Below are 13,776 nucleotides of genomic sequence, written 5' to 3'. Positions count from 1 at the left end.
GGTAGGTAAATAGGTAGGTAGGTAAATAGGTAGGTAGGTAAATAGGTGGGTAGGTAAATAGGTGGGTAGGTAAATAGGTAAATAAATAGGTAGGTAGGTAAATAGGTGGGTAGGTAAATAGGTAAATAAATAGGTAGGTAGGTAAATAGGTAGGTAGGTAAATAGGTAGGTAGGTAAATAGGTAGGTAAATATGTAGGTAGGTAGGTAAATATGTAGGTAGGTAGGTAAATAGGTAGGTGGGTAAATAGGTAGGTAGGTAAATAGGTAGGTAGGTAAATATGTAGGTAGGTAGGTAAATATGTAGGTAGGTAGGTAAATATGTAGGTAGGTAGGTAAATATGTAGGTAGGTAAATATGTAGGTAGGTAAATATGTAGGTAGGTAGGTAAATATGTAGGTAGGTAGGTAAATATGTAGGTAGGTAGGTAAATAGGTAGGTAGGTAGGTAAATAGGTAGGTAGGTAAATAGGTAGGTAGGTAAATAGGTAGGTAAATAGGTAGGTAGGTAGGTAAATAGGTAGGTAGGTAAATATGTAGGTAGGTAGGTAAATATGTAGGTAGGTAGGTAAATATGTAGGTAGGTAGGTAAATAGGTAGGTAGGTAGGTAAATAGGTAGGTAGGTAGGTAAATAGGTAGGTAGGTAGGTAAATAGGTAGGTAGGTAAATAGGTAGGTAGGTAGGTAAATAGGTAAATATGTAGGTAGGTAGGTAAATAGGTAGATAGGTAAATAGGTAGGTAGGTAAATAGGTAGGTAGGTAAATAGGTAGGTAGGTAGGTAGGTAGGTAAATAGGTAGGTAGGTAAATAGGTAGGTAGGTAAATAGGTGGGTAGGTAAATAGGTAGGTAAATAGGTAAATAAATAGGTAGGTAGGTAGGTAGGTAGGTAGGTAAATAGGTAGGTAGGTAAATAGGTAGGTAGGTAAATAGGTAGGTAAATAGGTAGGTAGGTAAATAGGTGGGTAGGTAAATAGGTAGGTAGGTAAATAGGTAAATAAATAGGTAGGTAGGTAAATAGGTAGGTAGGTAAATAGGTAGGTAGGTAAATAGGTAAATAGGTAGGTAAATAGGTAAATAGGTAGGTAGGTAAATAGGTAGGTAGGTAGGTAGGTAGGTAAATAGGTAGGTAGGTAGGTAAATAGGTAGGTAGGTAGGTAAATATGTAGGTAGGTAGGTAAATATGTAGGTAGGTAGGTAAATATGTAGGTAGGTAGGTAAATATGTAGGTAGGTAGGTAAATATGTAGGTAGGTAGGTAAATAGGTAGGTAGGTAGGTAGGTAGTTAGGTAGGTAGGTAGGTAGGTAAATAGGTAGGTAGGTAAATAGGTAGGTAGGTAAATAGGTAGGTAGGTAAATAGGTAGGTAGGTAAATAGGTAGGTAGGTAAATAGGTAGGTAGGTAAATAGGTAGGTAGGTAAATAGGTAAATAGGTAGGTAGGTAAATAGGTGGGTAGGTAAATAGGTAGGTAAATAAATAGGTAGGTAGGTAGGTAAATAGGTAAATAGGTAGGTAAATAGGTAGGTAAATAGGTAAATAGGTAGGTAAATAGGTAGGTAAATAGGTAGGTAAATAGGTAGGTAAATAGGTAGGTAAATAGGTAGGTAAATAAATAGGTAGGTAGGTAAATAGGTAAATAGGTAGGTAAATAGGTAGGTAAATAGGTAGGTAAATAGGTAGGTAAATAGGTAAATATGTAGGTAAATAGGTAAATAGGTAGGTAAATAGGTAAATAGGTAGGTAGGTAAATAGGTAGGTAGGTAAATAGGTAGGTAGGTAAATATGTAGGTAGGTAGGTAAATATGTAGGTAGGTAGGTAAATATGTAGGTAGGTAGGTAAATATGTAGGTAGGTAGGTAAATAGGTAGGTAGGTAAATAGGTAGGTAGGTAAATATGTAGGTAGGTAGGTAATAGGTAGGTAGGTAGGTAAATAGGTAAATAGGTAGGTAAATAGGTAAATAGGTAGGTAAATAGGTAAATAGGTAGGTAAATAGGTAGGTAGGTAAATAGGTAGGTAGGTAAATAGGTAGGTAGGTAAATAGGTAGGTAGGTAAATCGGTAGGTAGGTAAATAGGTAGGTAGGTAAATAGGTAGGTAGGTAAATAGGTAGGTAGGTAAGTAGGCAGGTAAATAGGTAGGTAGGTAGGTAAATAGGTAGGTAGGTAAATAGGTAGGTAGGTAAATATGTAGGTAGGTAGGTAAATATGTAGGTAGGTAGGTAAATAGGTAGGTAGGTAAATAGGTAGGTAGGTAAATAGGTAGGTAGGTAAATAGGTAGTTAGCATGTTGTTAGACTGTTCTCCAACTGTTTGAACAGCTTGTTGGTTGGAGTAGTCATGTGTAGAATGTGCGACTCCTCACCTAAAATGGACACCTTGCTGAGGAATTCCTCATACATCTTACGCTTTCTCAAAGTGCTTCCCTGAAAGACACAGAGAGAGACAGACACAGAGAGAGTGAGAGACAGAGAGCAAGAGAGAGCGAGAGACACAGAGAGAGCGAGAGACACAGAGAGAGCGAGAGACAGGGAGAACGAGAGACACAGGGACAGGGAGAACGAGAGACACAGGGACAGAGACAACGAGAGACACAGAGACAGAGCGAGAGACACAGAGACAGAGCGAGAGACACAGAGACAGAGCGAGAGACACAGAGACAGAGCGAGAGACACAGAGACAGAGCGAGAGACACAGAGACAGAGCGAGAGACACAGAGACAGAGCGAGAGACACAGAGACAGAGCGAGAGACACAGAGACAGAGCGAGAGACACAGAGACAGAGCGAGAGACACAGAGAGAGCGAGAGACACAGAGAGAGCGAGAGACACAGAGACACAGACAGACACACAGAGAGAGAGAGAGACACAGAGACAGAGCATGTTAAGTCCCATAATAACAGCCAAATGTGTACTAACTGTGTTCAGATTTAGCCCCAGACATCTGGTATTGCTACCATTGTTAGAGACGGCTGAACTGACGCCGTGTGGAGGCTCAGTAAACTATATGGAGCTGATCTGTTCAAACCAATGTCTCCCAATAATGTTGTTGCCGGGGAAAATAACACCTCATAACATTGTAGAATTATCATATATCTACATAGAGCTGAATTAACTCAGCCAGCCAGCCAGCCCGTCAGCCAGCCCGTCAGTCAGCCCGTCAGTCAGCCCGTCAGTCAGCCCGTCAGTCAGCCCGTCAGTCAGCCCGTCAGTCATTCATTCATTCAGCCAGTCATTCATTCATTCAGCCAGTCAGTCATTCATTCAGCCAGTCAGTCATTCATTCAGCCAGTCAGTCATTCATTCAGCCAGTCAGTCATTCATTCAGCCAGTCAGTCATTCATTCAGCCAGTCAGTCATTCATTCATTCAGCCAGTCAGTCATTCATTCAGCCAGTCAGTCATTCATTCAGCCAGTCAGTCATTCATTCAGCCAGTCAGTCATTCATTCAGCCAGTCAGTCATTCATTCAGCCAGTCAGTCATTCATTCAGCCAGTCAGTCATTCATTCAGCCAGTCAGTCATTCATTCAGCCAGCCAGTCATTCATTCAGCCAGTCATTCATTCAGCCAGTCATTCATTCAGCCAGTCATTCATTCAGCCAGCCAGCCAGCCAGCCAGCCAGTCAGTCAGCCAGTCTCACCATGAGTATCCTCCTGTAACTGTCTCTGTCGATGCCCCACAGTTTGACGTTGCTCTTGGCTCGGACCGTGGCGGCCCTGGGGGTCCCATAGATCAGGGCCAGCTCGCCAAAGCTGCCCCCCTCCCCAATATTGGTCACCCACTCATTGTTCACATACACCTGTGAGAGAGAGAGAGGCGGGAGGGAGAGAGGCGAGAGGGAGGGAGAGAGGCGAGAGGGAGGGAGAGAGAGAGAACAACAACCTTACCGATGGAAATAGCTTTCCCTACAGTATGAACTGTCAGTATTTTGTCTTAAAATATAATGTATTTTTAACAAACAGATGTACCACTATATAGACCATAGACAGGTAGTCTGTCTTCCCTACTGTACATAACAGATGTACCACTATATAGACCATATAAAAGGTAGTCTGTACATAACAGATGTACCACTATATAGACCATAGACAGGTGGTCTGTCTTCCCTACTGTACATAACAGATGTACCACTATATAGACCATAGACAGGTGGTCTGTCTTCCCTACTGTACATAACAGATGTACCACTATATAGACCATAGACAGGTGGTCTGTCTTCCCTACTGTACATAACAGATGTACCACTATATAGACCATAGACAGGTGGTCTGTCTTCCCTACTGTACATAACAGATGTACCACTATATAGACCATAGACAGGTAGTCTGTCTTCCCTACTGTACATAACAGATGTACCACTATATAGACCATAGACAGGTAGTCTGTCTTCCCTACTGTACACAACAGATGTACCACTATAGACCATAGACAGGTAGTCTGTCTTCCCTACTGTACACAACAGATGTACCACTATAGACCATAGACAGGTAGTCTGTACACAACAGATGTACCACTATATAGACAGGTAGTCTGTACACAACATATGTACCACTATATAGACCATAGACAGGTGGTCTGTCTTCCCTACTGTACATAACAGATGTACCACTATAGAGACCATAGACAGGTAGTCTGTCTTCCCTACTGTACATAACAGTTGGCCTGGCAGACAGACAACAGGGACGTACATCCATCTCTCCCTGGTCAACGACGTAGAAGTTGTCTCCCTCGTCACCTGGTGGAAAACAACAGCTGTGAGCCACACTCTGACCCAGCGGTGATGATGGTCATGTGATCATGTTGGAACGACAGCCGGGAGATTTTCCCTGGACAGGCCACGTGGTCATTAAAAAATAAAAAAAACTTCCCCATGACTTCACGCCAAAGTGAAAAAAGGTCAAATGTCATACCTTGCTGAATGACCGTCTCCCCGGTGATGTAGGTAACAGAAAACATGGCGTCAAAGATGTCGCTGTGAAGAGCGGAGGGAGGTGGTCGACACGGTGACAGGATCAACATCACATCATACTTTCATTGCACAGCACCAGGAGAACACTAATCGTTTAGCACACAATCCGTGAGCACACAGTTCGTACCTTCTCTCGTTGTCGTCCAGGTGAGCAAACAGCACGTTCTTCTCAATGGCTTTAGCCAGGGCGGCCATCGTTTTGTAGTCTTTAGGAATAACCTGCAGAGGCAGAAAGGAACGGCTTCATTGATCACAAGCAAACTGCCTTCAGTCGTTAAAGATTATTATTGATCAGATTGAAGTAGTGGCCGAGGCCCGATTCTCCACCCTTCTCCTGAAGTGTACACTCCTACACTTTATCTGCATGGACTTTACCATGGTAAAGCCAATGCTTTACCCCCCCAATCCTATGCTTTTAAATGCATGATGGGTAATGTGCAAGGTGACACTTGTGGAAAAGGGTGAATGATCAGGAAGTAGCCAGGAAGAAGTTGGTTAGTAACAACTGTAGGGTCAGGTGCACCTGTAGCGATGCGTGATTGGCTGAGGGCTGACCCCCCCTGACCTTTCTGACGTAGGAGGCGGCGTCTTCCTCCGTGTAGACCTCGGCGCTGATGGCACCGCGCCGCCGCCGCCCCTTCACCACGGGATTCATGGGAGGAGACACCTCATCCTCACGGGAGTCGGAGCGAGAGTTGGACTTCTGCTGCTGTAGGATCTGCTTAGCCTCCTCCTGGTGAGGGAGGGAGGGGTCAGTTATAGTAGAATAGAACTGAGATCTTCTGCTGCTGTAGGATCTGCTTATCCTCCTGGTGAGGGAGGGGGGGGGGGGGGGGGGGGCAGTTATAGTAGAATAGAACAGAGATCTTCTGCTGCTGTAGGATCTGCTTAACCTCCTCCTGGTGAGGGAGGAGGGGGGGGGGGTCAGTTATAGTAGAATAGAACAGAGATCTTCTGCTGCTGTAGGATCTGCTTATCCTCCTGGTGAGGGAGGGAGGGGGGGGGGTCAGTTATAGTAGAATAGAACAGAGATCCTCTGCTGCTGTAGGATCTGCTTAGCCTCCTCCTGGTGAGGGGGGGGGGGGGGGGTCAGTTATAGTAGAATAGAACTGAGATCTTCTGCTGCTGTAGAATCTGCTTATCCTCCTGGTGAGGGAGGGAGGGGGGGCGGGGGGGGGTCAGTTATAGTAGAATAGAACTGAGATCTTCTGCTGCTGTAGGATCTGCTTATCCTCCTGGTGAGGGAGGGAGGGAGGGGTCAGTTATAGTAGAATAGAACTGAGATCTTCTGCTGCTATAGAATCTGCTTATCCTCCTGGTGAGGGAGGGAGGGGGGGCGGGGGGGGGGTCAGTTATAGTAGAATAGAACTGAGATCTTCTGCTGCTGTAGGATCTGCTTAGCCTCCTGGTGAGGGAGGGGGGGGGGGTCAGTTATAGTAGAATAGAACAGAGATCTTCTGCTGCTGTAGGATCTGCTTATCCTCCTGGTGAGGGAGGGAGGGGGGGGGGGGGGGTCAGTTATAGTAGAATAGAACAGAGATCCTCTGCTGCTGTAGGATCTGCTTAGCCTCCTCCTGGTGAGGGAGGGAGGGGGGGTCAGTTATAGTAGAATAGAACTGAGATCTTCTGCTGCTGTAGGATCCGCTTAACCTCCTCCTGGTGAGGGAGTGAGGGGGGGGCGGGGGGGTCAGTTATAGTAGAATAGAACAGATCTTCACGGGTCCAAAAATGGAGCTGGGGCTTACCCACCCAGACCCGATATACATAGATAATAATACGCTCTGACACTCGTGGAGGGAGGGCGGGAGAGAGACGAGAGGACAGCATAAAAACCAAGTTGACCTGAGCTATAGTAGACCAATAGCTGCCATAGCTGGTTAATTTATCATGGACTAGGGTTATATTGTACCCAGTCTCAACTGCATCAAACCCGGGAGAAGCTAGTTTAGCTAGCTAGGCTAACTGAGGCTGTGTGACCTTTCTCATCCTACATTTACAAACAACAACAACTCCATTCAGAATATGAAGTAGCAGCCTGCCTGTTGGCTCTTGGTCGTTGTAGCCCACCTTTCACCTCTAATGCTGTCATTTTAATTCAGTCTTCGGTTGAGTAAATATCTCCTAACTTTTGCCTCACACAGAGCGAGGCTCTATGACCATAGTCTATTGGCGCTTTGATGACTTCTGATTGGCCAACAACAAGCTACAGACGTAAAGCTCCACATTTGTGAAAAGCAAGAGCAGCATCTCTCCCTCCCTTATTTAGGAGCACCTTGCACACCTAGAAAAATGAAGGATTCTAAAAATTCTTATTACCTCCAAAATGGTTCATTGTGCTCCTAAATGTCCTTGTGTGCGCCAACATTTTTTCCAACTTAGGCTCCTTGTAAAAAAAAGGTCAGTGTAGAGCCCTGAAACAGTGCATTCGGAAAGTATTCAGACTCCATGACTCTGGAGATCCTCTGTCAGGTTGGATGAGAAGTGTTGCTGCACAGCTATCTGCAGGTCTCTCCAGAGATGTTAAATCGTGTTCAAGTCTAGGCTCTGGCTGGGCCACTCAAGGACACTCAGAGACTTGTCCCGAAGACACTCCTGCGTTGTCTTAGCTATGTGCTTAGGGTCGCTATCCTGTTAGAAGGTGAACCTTCGCCTCAGTCTGAGGTCCTGAACACTCTGGAGCAGGTTTTCATCAAGGATCTCTGTACTTTGCTCCATTCAGCTTTCCCCTCGATCCTGACTAGTCTCCCAGTCCCTGTAGCTGAAAAACATCCCCACAGCATGATGCTGCCACCACCATGCTTCACCGTAGGGATGGTGCCAGGTTTCCTCCAGACGTGACACTTGGCATTCAGGCCAAAGAGTTCAATCTTGGTTTCATCAGATCAGAGAATCTTGTTTCTCAAGGTCTGACAGTCCTTTAGGAGCCTTTTGGCAAACTCCAAGCGGGCTGTCATGTGCCTTTCACTGAGCAGTGGCTTCCATCTGGCCACTCTACCAGAAAGGCCTGATTGGTGGAGTGCTGCACAGATGGTTGTCCTTCTAGAAGGTTCTCCCATCTCCACAGAGGAACTCTGGAGCTCTGTCAGAGTGATCATTGTGTTCTAGGTCACCTACCCGACCAAGGCCCTTCTCTCCGATTGCTCCTTTTGGCCAGGCGTCCATCTCTAGGAAGAGTCTTAGTGGTTCCAAACTTCTTCCATTTAATAATGATGGAGGCCACTGTGTTCTTGGGGACCTTCAACACGGCAGACTTGTTTTAGTACCCTTTGTGCCTCGACACAATCCTGTCATCGAGCTCTATGGACAATTACCTCAACCTCATGGCTTGGTTTTTGCTCTGATATGCGCTGTCAACTGTGGGACCTTATATTGACAGGTGTGCGCCTTTCTAAATCACGTCCAATCAATTTAAATTGTACTACATTTTCTTCAATCAAGTTGTAGAAACATCTCAAGGATGATCAATGGAAACGGGATGCACCTGAGCTCAATTTCAAGTCTCATAGCAAAGGGTCTGAATGTAAATGGGGCGGCAGGGCAGCCTAGTGGTTAGAGCGTTGGACTAGTAACCGGAAGGTTGCAAGTTCAAACCCCCGAGCTGACAAGGTCGTTCTGCCCCTGAACAGGCAGTTAACCCACTGTTCCCCACTAGGCCGTCATTGAAAATAAGAATTTGTTCTTAACTGACTTGCCTAGTTAAATTAAGGTTAAATAAAAATAAGGTTTCTGTTTATTATACATTTGCAAAAAATAAATAAATCTAAAGACCTGTTTTGGTCATTACGGGGTATTGTGTGTAGATTGATATGTAATCCATATTAGAATGAGGCTGTAAATGTAACAAAATGTGGAAATAGTCAAGGGGTCGGAATACTTTCCCAATGCAGTATATAATATATCAGTATTTACCTTCTTAGTAGAGAACAGAGTAGAATAGAGTATTACTGTATACCCTTCTAGTGGGGAACACAGTAGAATAGAGTATTACTGTATACCCTTCTAGTGGGGAACACAGTAGAATAGAGTATTACTGTATACCCTTCTAGTGGGGAACACAGTAGAATAGAGTATTACTGTATACCCTTCTAGTGGGAACAGAGAGTAGAATAGAGTATTACTGTATACCCTTCTAGTGGGAACAGAGAGTAGAATAGAGTATTACTGTATACCCTTCTAGTGGGGAACACAGTAGAATAGAGTATTACTGTATACCCTTCTAGTGGGGAACACAGTAGAATAGAGCTCTATTACTGTATACCCTTCTAGTGGAGAACACAGTAGAATAGAGTATTACTGTATAACCTTCTAGTGGGGAACACAGTAGAATAGAGTATTACTGTATACCCTTCTAGTGGGAACACAGTAGAATAGAGCTCTATTACTGTATACCCTTCTAGTGGAGAACACAGTAGAATAGAGTATTACTGTATACCCTTCTAGTGGGAACACAGTAGAATAGAGTATTACTGTATACCCTTCTAGTGGGAACACAGAGTAGAATAGAGCTCTATTACTGTATACCCTTCTAGTGGGAACACAGTAGAATAGAGTATTACTGTATACCCTTCTAGTGGGAACACAGTAGAATAGAGTATTACTGTATACCCTTCTAGTGGGAACACAGTAGAATAGAGTATTACTGTATACCCTTCTAGTGGGAACACAGTAGAATAGAGCTCTATTACTGTATACCCTTCTAGTGGGAACACAGTAGAATATAGTATTACTGTATACCCTTCTAGAGGAAACACAGTAGAATAGAGCTCTATTACTGTATACCCTTCTAGTGGGAACACAGTAGAATAGAGTATTACTGTATACCCTTCTAGTGGGAACACAGTAGAATAGAGTATTACTGTATACCCTTCTAGTGGGAACAGAGAGTAAAATAGAGTATTACTGTATACCCTTCTAGTGGGGAACACAGTAGAATAGAGTATTACTGTATACCCTTCTAGTGGGAACAGAGAGTAGAATAGAGTATTACTGTATACCCTTCTAGTGGGAACACAGTAGAATAGAGTATTACTGTATACCCTTCTAGTGGGAACACAGTAGAATAGAGTATTACTGTATACCCTTCTAGTGGGAACAGAGAGTAGAATAGAGTATTACTGTATACCCTTCTAGTGGGAACACAGTAGAATAGAGTATTACTGTATACCCTTCTAGTGGGAACACAGTAGAATAGAGCTCTATTACTGTATACCCTTCTAGTGGGGAACACAGTAGAATAGAGCTCTATTACTGTATACCCTTCTAGTGGGAACACAGAGTAGAATATAATAGAGTTGTATTACTGTATACCCTTCTAGTGGGGACAGAGAGTAGAATATAATAGAGTTGTATTACTGTATACCCTTCTAGTGGGGAACACAGTAGAATATAATAGAGTTGTATTACTGTATACCCTTCTAGTGGGGACAGAGAGTAGAATATAATAGAGTTGTATTACTGTATACCATTCTAGTGGGAACACAGTAGAATATAATAGAGTTGTATTACTGTATACCCTTCTAGTGGGGAACACAGTAGAATATAATAGAGTTGTATTACTGTATACCCTTCTAGTGGGGACAGAGAGTAGAATATAATAGAGTTGTATTACTGTATACCCTTCTAGTGGGAACACAGTAGAATATAATAGAGTTGTATTACTGTATACCCTTCTAGTGGGGAACACAGTAGAATATAATAGAGTTGTATTACTGTATACCCTTCTAGTGGGGACAGAGAGTAGAATATAATAGAGTTGTATTACTGTATACCCTTCTAGTGGGGACAGAGAGTAGAATATAATAGAGTTGTATTACTGTATACCATTCTAGTGGGAACACAGTAGAATATAATAGAGTTGTATTACTGTATACCCTTCTAGTGGGAACACAGTAGAATATAATAGAGTTGTATTACTGTATACCCTTCTAGTGGGGACAGAGAGTAGAATATAATAGAGTTGTATTACTGTATACCCTTCTAGTGGGAACACAGTAGAATATAATAGAGTTGTATTACTGTATACCCTTCTAGTGGGAACACAGAGAGTAGAATATAATAGAGTTGTATTACTGTATACCCTTCTAGTGGGGACACAGAGAGTAGAATATAATAGAGTTGTATTACTGTATACCCTTCTAGTGGGGAACAGAGAGTAGAATATAATAGAGTTGTATTACTGTATATCCTTCTAGTGGGGACAGAGAGTAGAATATAATAGAGTTGTATTACTGTATACCCTTCTAGTGGGAACACAGAGAGTAGAATATAATAGAGTTGTATTACTGTAAACCATTAGAGCAGAGTAGGATTGGACTTTTCTTTGAGATGGATACCTGCCTTTGTTTACAAATATCAGCACACACACACGACCCTGCCCACCTAGACTCACCTTCTCCAGCCTCTCGAAGTACTCTCTGAGGAAGGCCATGGGTCTGTCTGGCCGGGAGGTACATAGCTGTACGATGCAGTCCTTCAACAGCTGTTGGATGTTATGTTTCTGCACATACAGCTCACACTCCCTCAGACTCCTCTCCTCCTCACTGCTCGTACTGCCCGACGCCATCACACTCACAACCTATTGACCTGGGGACACAGACAGACAGAGATAAACACAGAGAAAATACATGCACAGGGAGACAGGTGTAGCAGGAGAGAGGGGGTAGTGTTTGATAGAGAGAAGTAGAAACAGAGGACAGTGAGGAGAAGAGAACATGAGGGTGTAGAGATAAAAAGAGAGCATAATGATAAACAGAGTGAGGGAGGGAGAGAAACTTAACAAGGGTGTGAAAAGTGGGGAGAGAGGACAAAACATGATTGGTTTAGAGCAAGGGTGGGCGTTTTGAGAGCGTAAGAGGGGGGAGAGCGAGGGGGTGGGGGAGAGAGGGAGAGCGAGGGTGGATAAACTCCCATATCTATTGGGTGAAATACCACAGTAGCATGATTTGTGACCTGTTGCCACAAGAAAAGGGCAACCAGTGAAGAACAATCACCATTGTCAATACAACCCATATTTATGTTTATTTATTTTCCACAGAGCGAAAGAGAAAGGGGGGGGAAGAGACAGACTTGACACAAAGCTCCATTGTATCATACCAACTCAATCTCAGGATAGTCGTAGACCACACCACTGAACCAATGGACTAAACTCTCACTCGCATTCAACGGACATTGCAATGCATTGTGGCAATCAAATCAAATGTATTTATAAAGCCCTTCTTACATCAGCTGATATCTCAAAGTGCTGTACAGAAACCCAGCCAAAAACCCAAAAACAGCAAGCAATGCAGGTGTAGAAGCACGTTGGCTAGGAAAAACTCTACAAAGGTCCAAACCTAGGAAGAAACCTGGAGAGGAACCAGGCTATGAGGGGTGGCCAGTCCTCTTCTGGCTGTGCCGGATGGAGATAACAGAACATGGCCAAGATGTTCAAATGTTCACAAATGACCAGCATGATCAAATAATAATCATCACAGTAGTTGTCACGGGTGCAACAAGTCAGCACCTCAGGAGTAAATGTCAGTTGGCTTTTCATAGCCGATCATTAAGAGTAGCTCTACCGCTCCTGCTGTCTCTAGAGAGTTGAAAACAGAATGTCTGGGACAGGTAGCACGTCCGGTGAACAGGTCAGGGTTCCATAGCCGCAGGCAGAACAGTTGAAACTGGAGCAGCAGCACGGCCAGGTGCAGTTTAGTTCGCCACATTCGCCAACTCTCCTTATATTGCTAACGTTAGTAGGAGAGAGTGTGAACGCTACAAAACCATGACAGCAGCAGACAGGCATGTGACACCAGGGTGCAACAGAATTTTTCATAACCTGATTTATGGTGTGTGTGTGTGTGTGTGTGTGTGTACCCTACTGTATACTGAAAATGAGAATTAAACATCGATAAAATATGAATATATTTCAACATGGAGAGAGATGTCCATAATCCCTATAAATTACTCAATTTGGGACTTTGTCAATTATCAAAATTAAATTCATCACATATCTTACAAGGGCAAACAAACTAAACTTGAGGCAACTACCTAGATAGATAATGTAAACTGGTGAGTGTTGGCAAGTTACCCAACTACTTAGTAACTTCCACCATACGACAAAACTACTGTCACAATAAACACCAAAGTGAAATGCTAGCTAGCTAATGGTAGTTAGCTGTGTCTTTCGAGTGCAGGCAACCATTCGTCCTGTAGCTCGCAGCGGACCCTTGCTTGATATTCAGAAATGATGCATTTCATTTTTAATAACTGTTTGGAAAGCACAGGGAATTAATATTCTGAGAAATTCTGAAACGATTAACGTTAGCTAAAAGGCCCGCAGAGGTATTTTCATAAAAACAGCCATCTTGGAAACCTAGCTATCTTGCTAGTAACGTTAGCCAACTTGCGTTATCATAACAAACGGGAAGACCGCGAGATACAGGTTATAATCAAGCAATGTCCTCATACCTGCAGCGCTCCAACACATACATCGCGATTATGTAGAACAAAATTAAGACAAACCTCTTACCAAACCTGATTGAAATGCTGTCTTTATTTCGGGAAACTGACAGTTCTTCGTCCCTGTTTTCCCCCTCAGTCCTGAGTTGGACGGCTGCCCTCTACCGGAATCAGGTTTGGACCAATCGCTGCCTCGTTCTGGTATATACGTCAGTTTAACTACCTTAAAGGGCAAGGCCTTTTTTTGTTCTGCCAACACTTCACAGAGTGTTTTGATAACAGTATTTCGTTTACTGCATATCAATTGATAGATTTGTTATTTTTTTTATTTTTACAAAATACAACATTTGTAGGGGCAGCAAGAATATTCAAATAG

The 13,776-nt window shown here is 43.4% G+C and overlaps 1 protein-coding gene across 2 annotated transcripts in view; it reads right to left on the bottom strand.

Moving 5' to 3' along the window:
* LOC139421650 (cAMP-dependent protein kinase type I-alpha regulatory subunit) overlaps positions 1–13,568 on the bottom strand; it is a 28,867-nt gene extending 15,299 nt beyond the window's left edge. The window contains exons 1-8 of one of the 2 annotated variants that reach the window (XM_071172735.1): positions 13,471–13,568; positions 11,353–11,546; positions 5,488–5,697; positions 5,092–5,183; positions 4,906–4,967; positions 4,684–4,730; positions 3,636–3,794; positions 2,360–2,420 (exon numbers count right to left, since the gene is read on the bottom strand). In XM_071172735.1, coding sequence (XP_071028836.1) covers positions 2,360–2,420; positions 3,636–3,794; positions 4,684–4,730; positions 4,906–4,967; positions 5,092–5,183; positions 5,488–5,697; positions 11,353–11,526 — 805 coding nt within the window. In that variant the 5' untranslated portion in view covers positions 11,527–11,546; positions 13,471–13,568. The remainder of the gene's footprint in view (positions 1–2,359; positions 2,421–3,635; positions 3,795–4,683; positions 4,731–4,905; positions 4,968–5,091; positions 5,184–5,487; positions 5,698–11,352; positions 11,547–13,470) is intronic. The other variant, XM_071172736.1, reaches the window with a different exon arrangement.
* Between the last annotated feature and the right edge of the window lie 208 nt (positions 13,569–13,776).

Source organism: Oncorhynchus clarkii, chromosome 12 (genome assembly GCF_045791955.1).
Source record: "Oncorhynchus clarkii lewisi isolate Uvic-CL-2024 chromosome 12, UVic_Ocla_1.0, whole genome shotgun sequence".
NCBI classification, from domain to species: Eukaryota; Metazoa; Chordata; class Actinopteri; order Salmoniformes; family Salmonidae; genus Oncorhynchus; species Oncorhynchus clarkii.
Note: the sequence above shows the minus strand (reverse complement) of the source record. Positions and strands in the feature narration are given on the sequence as shown.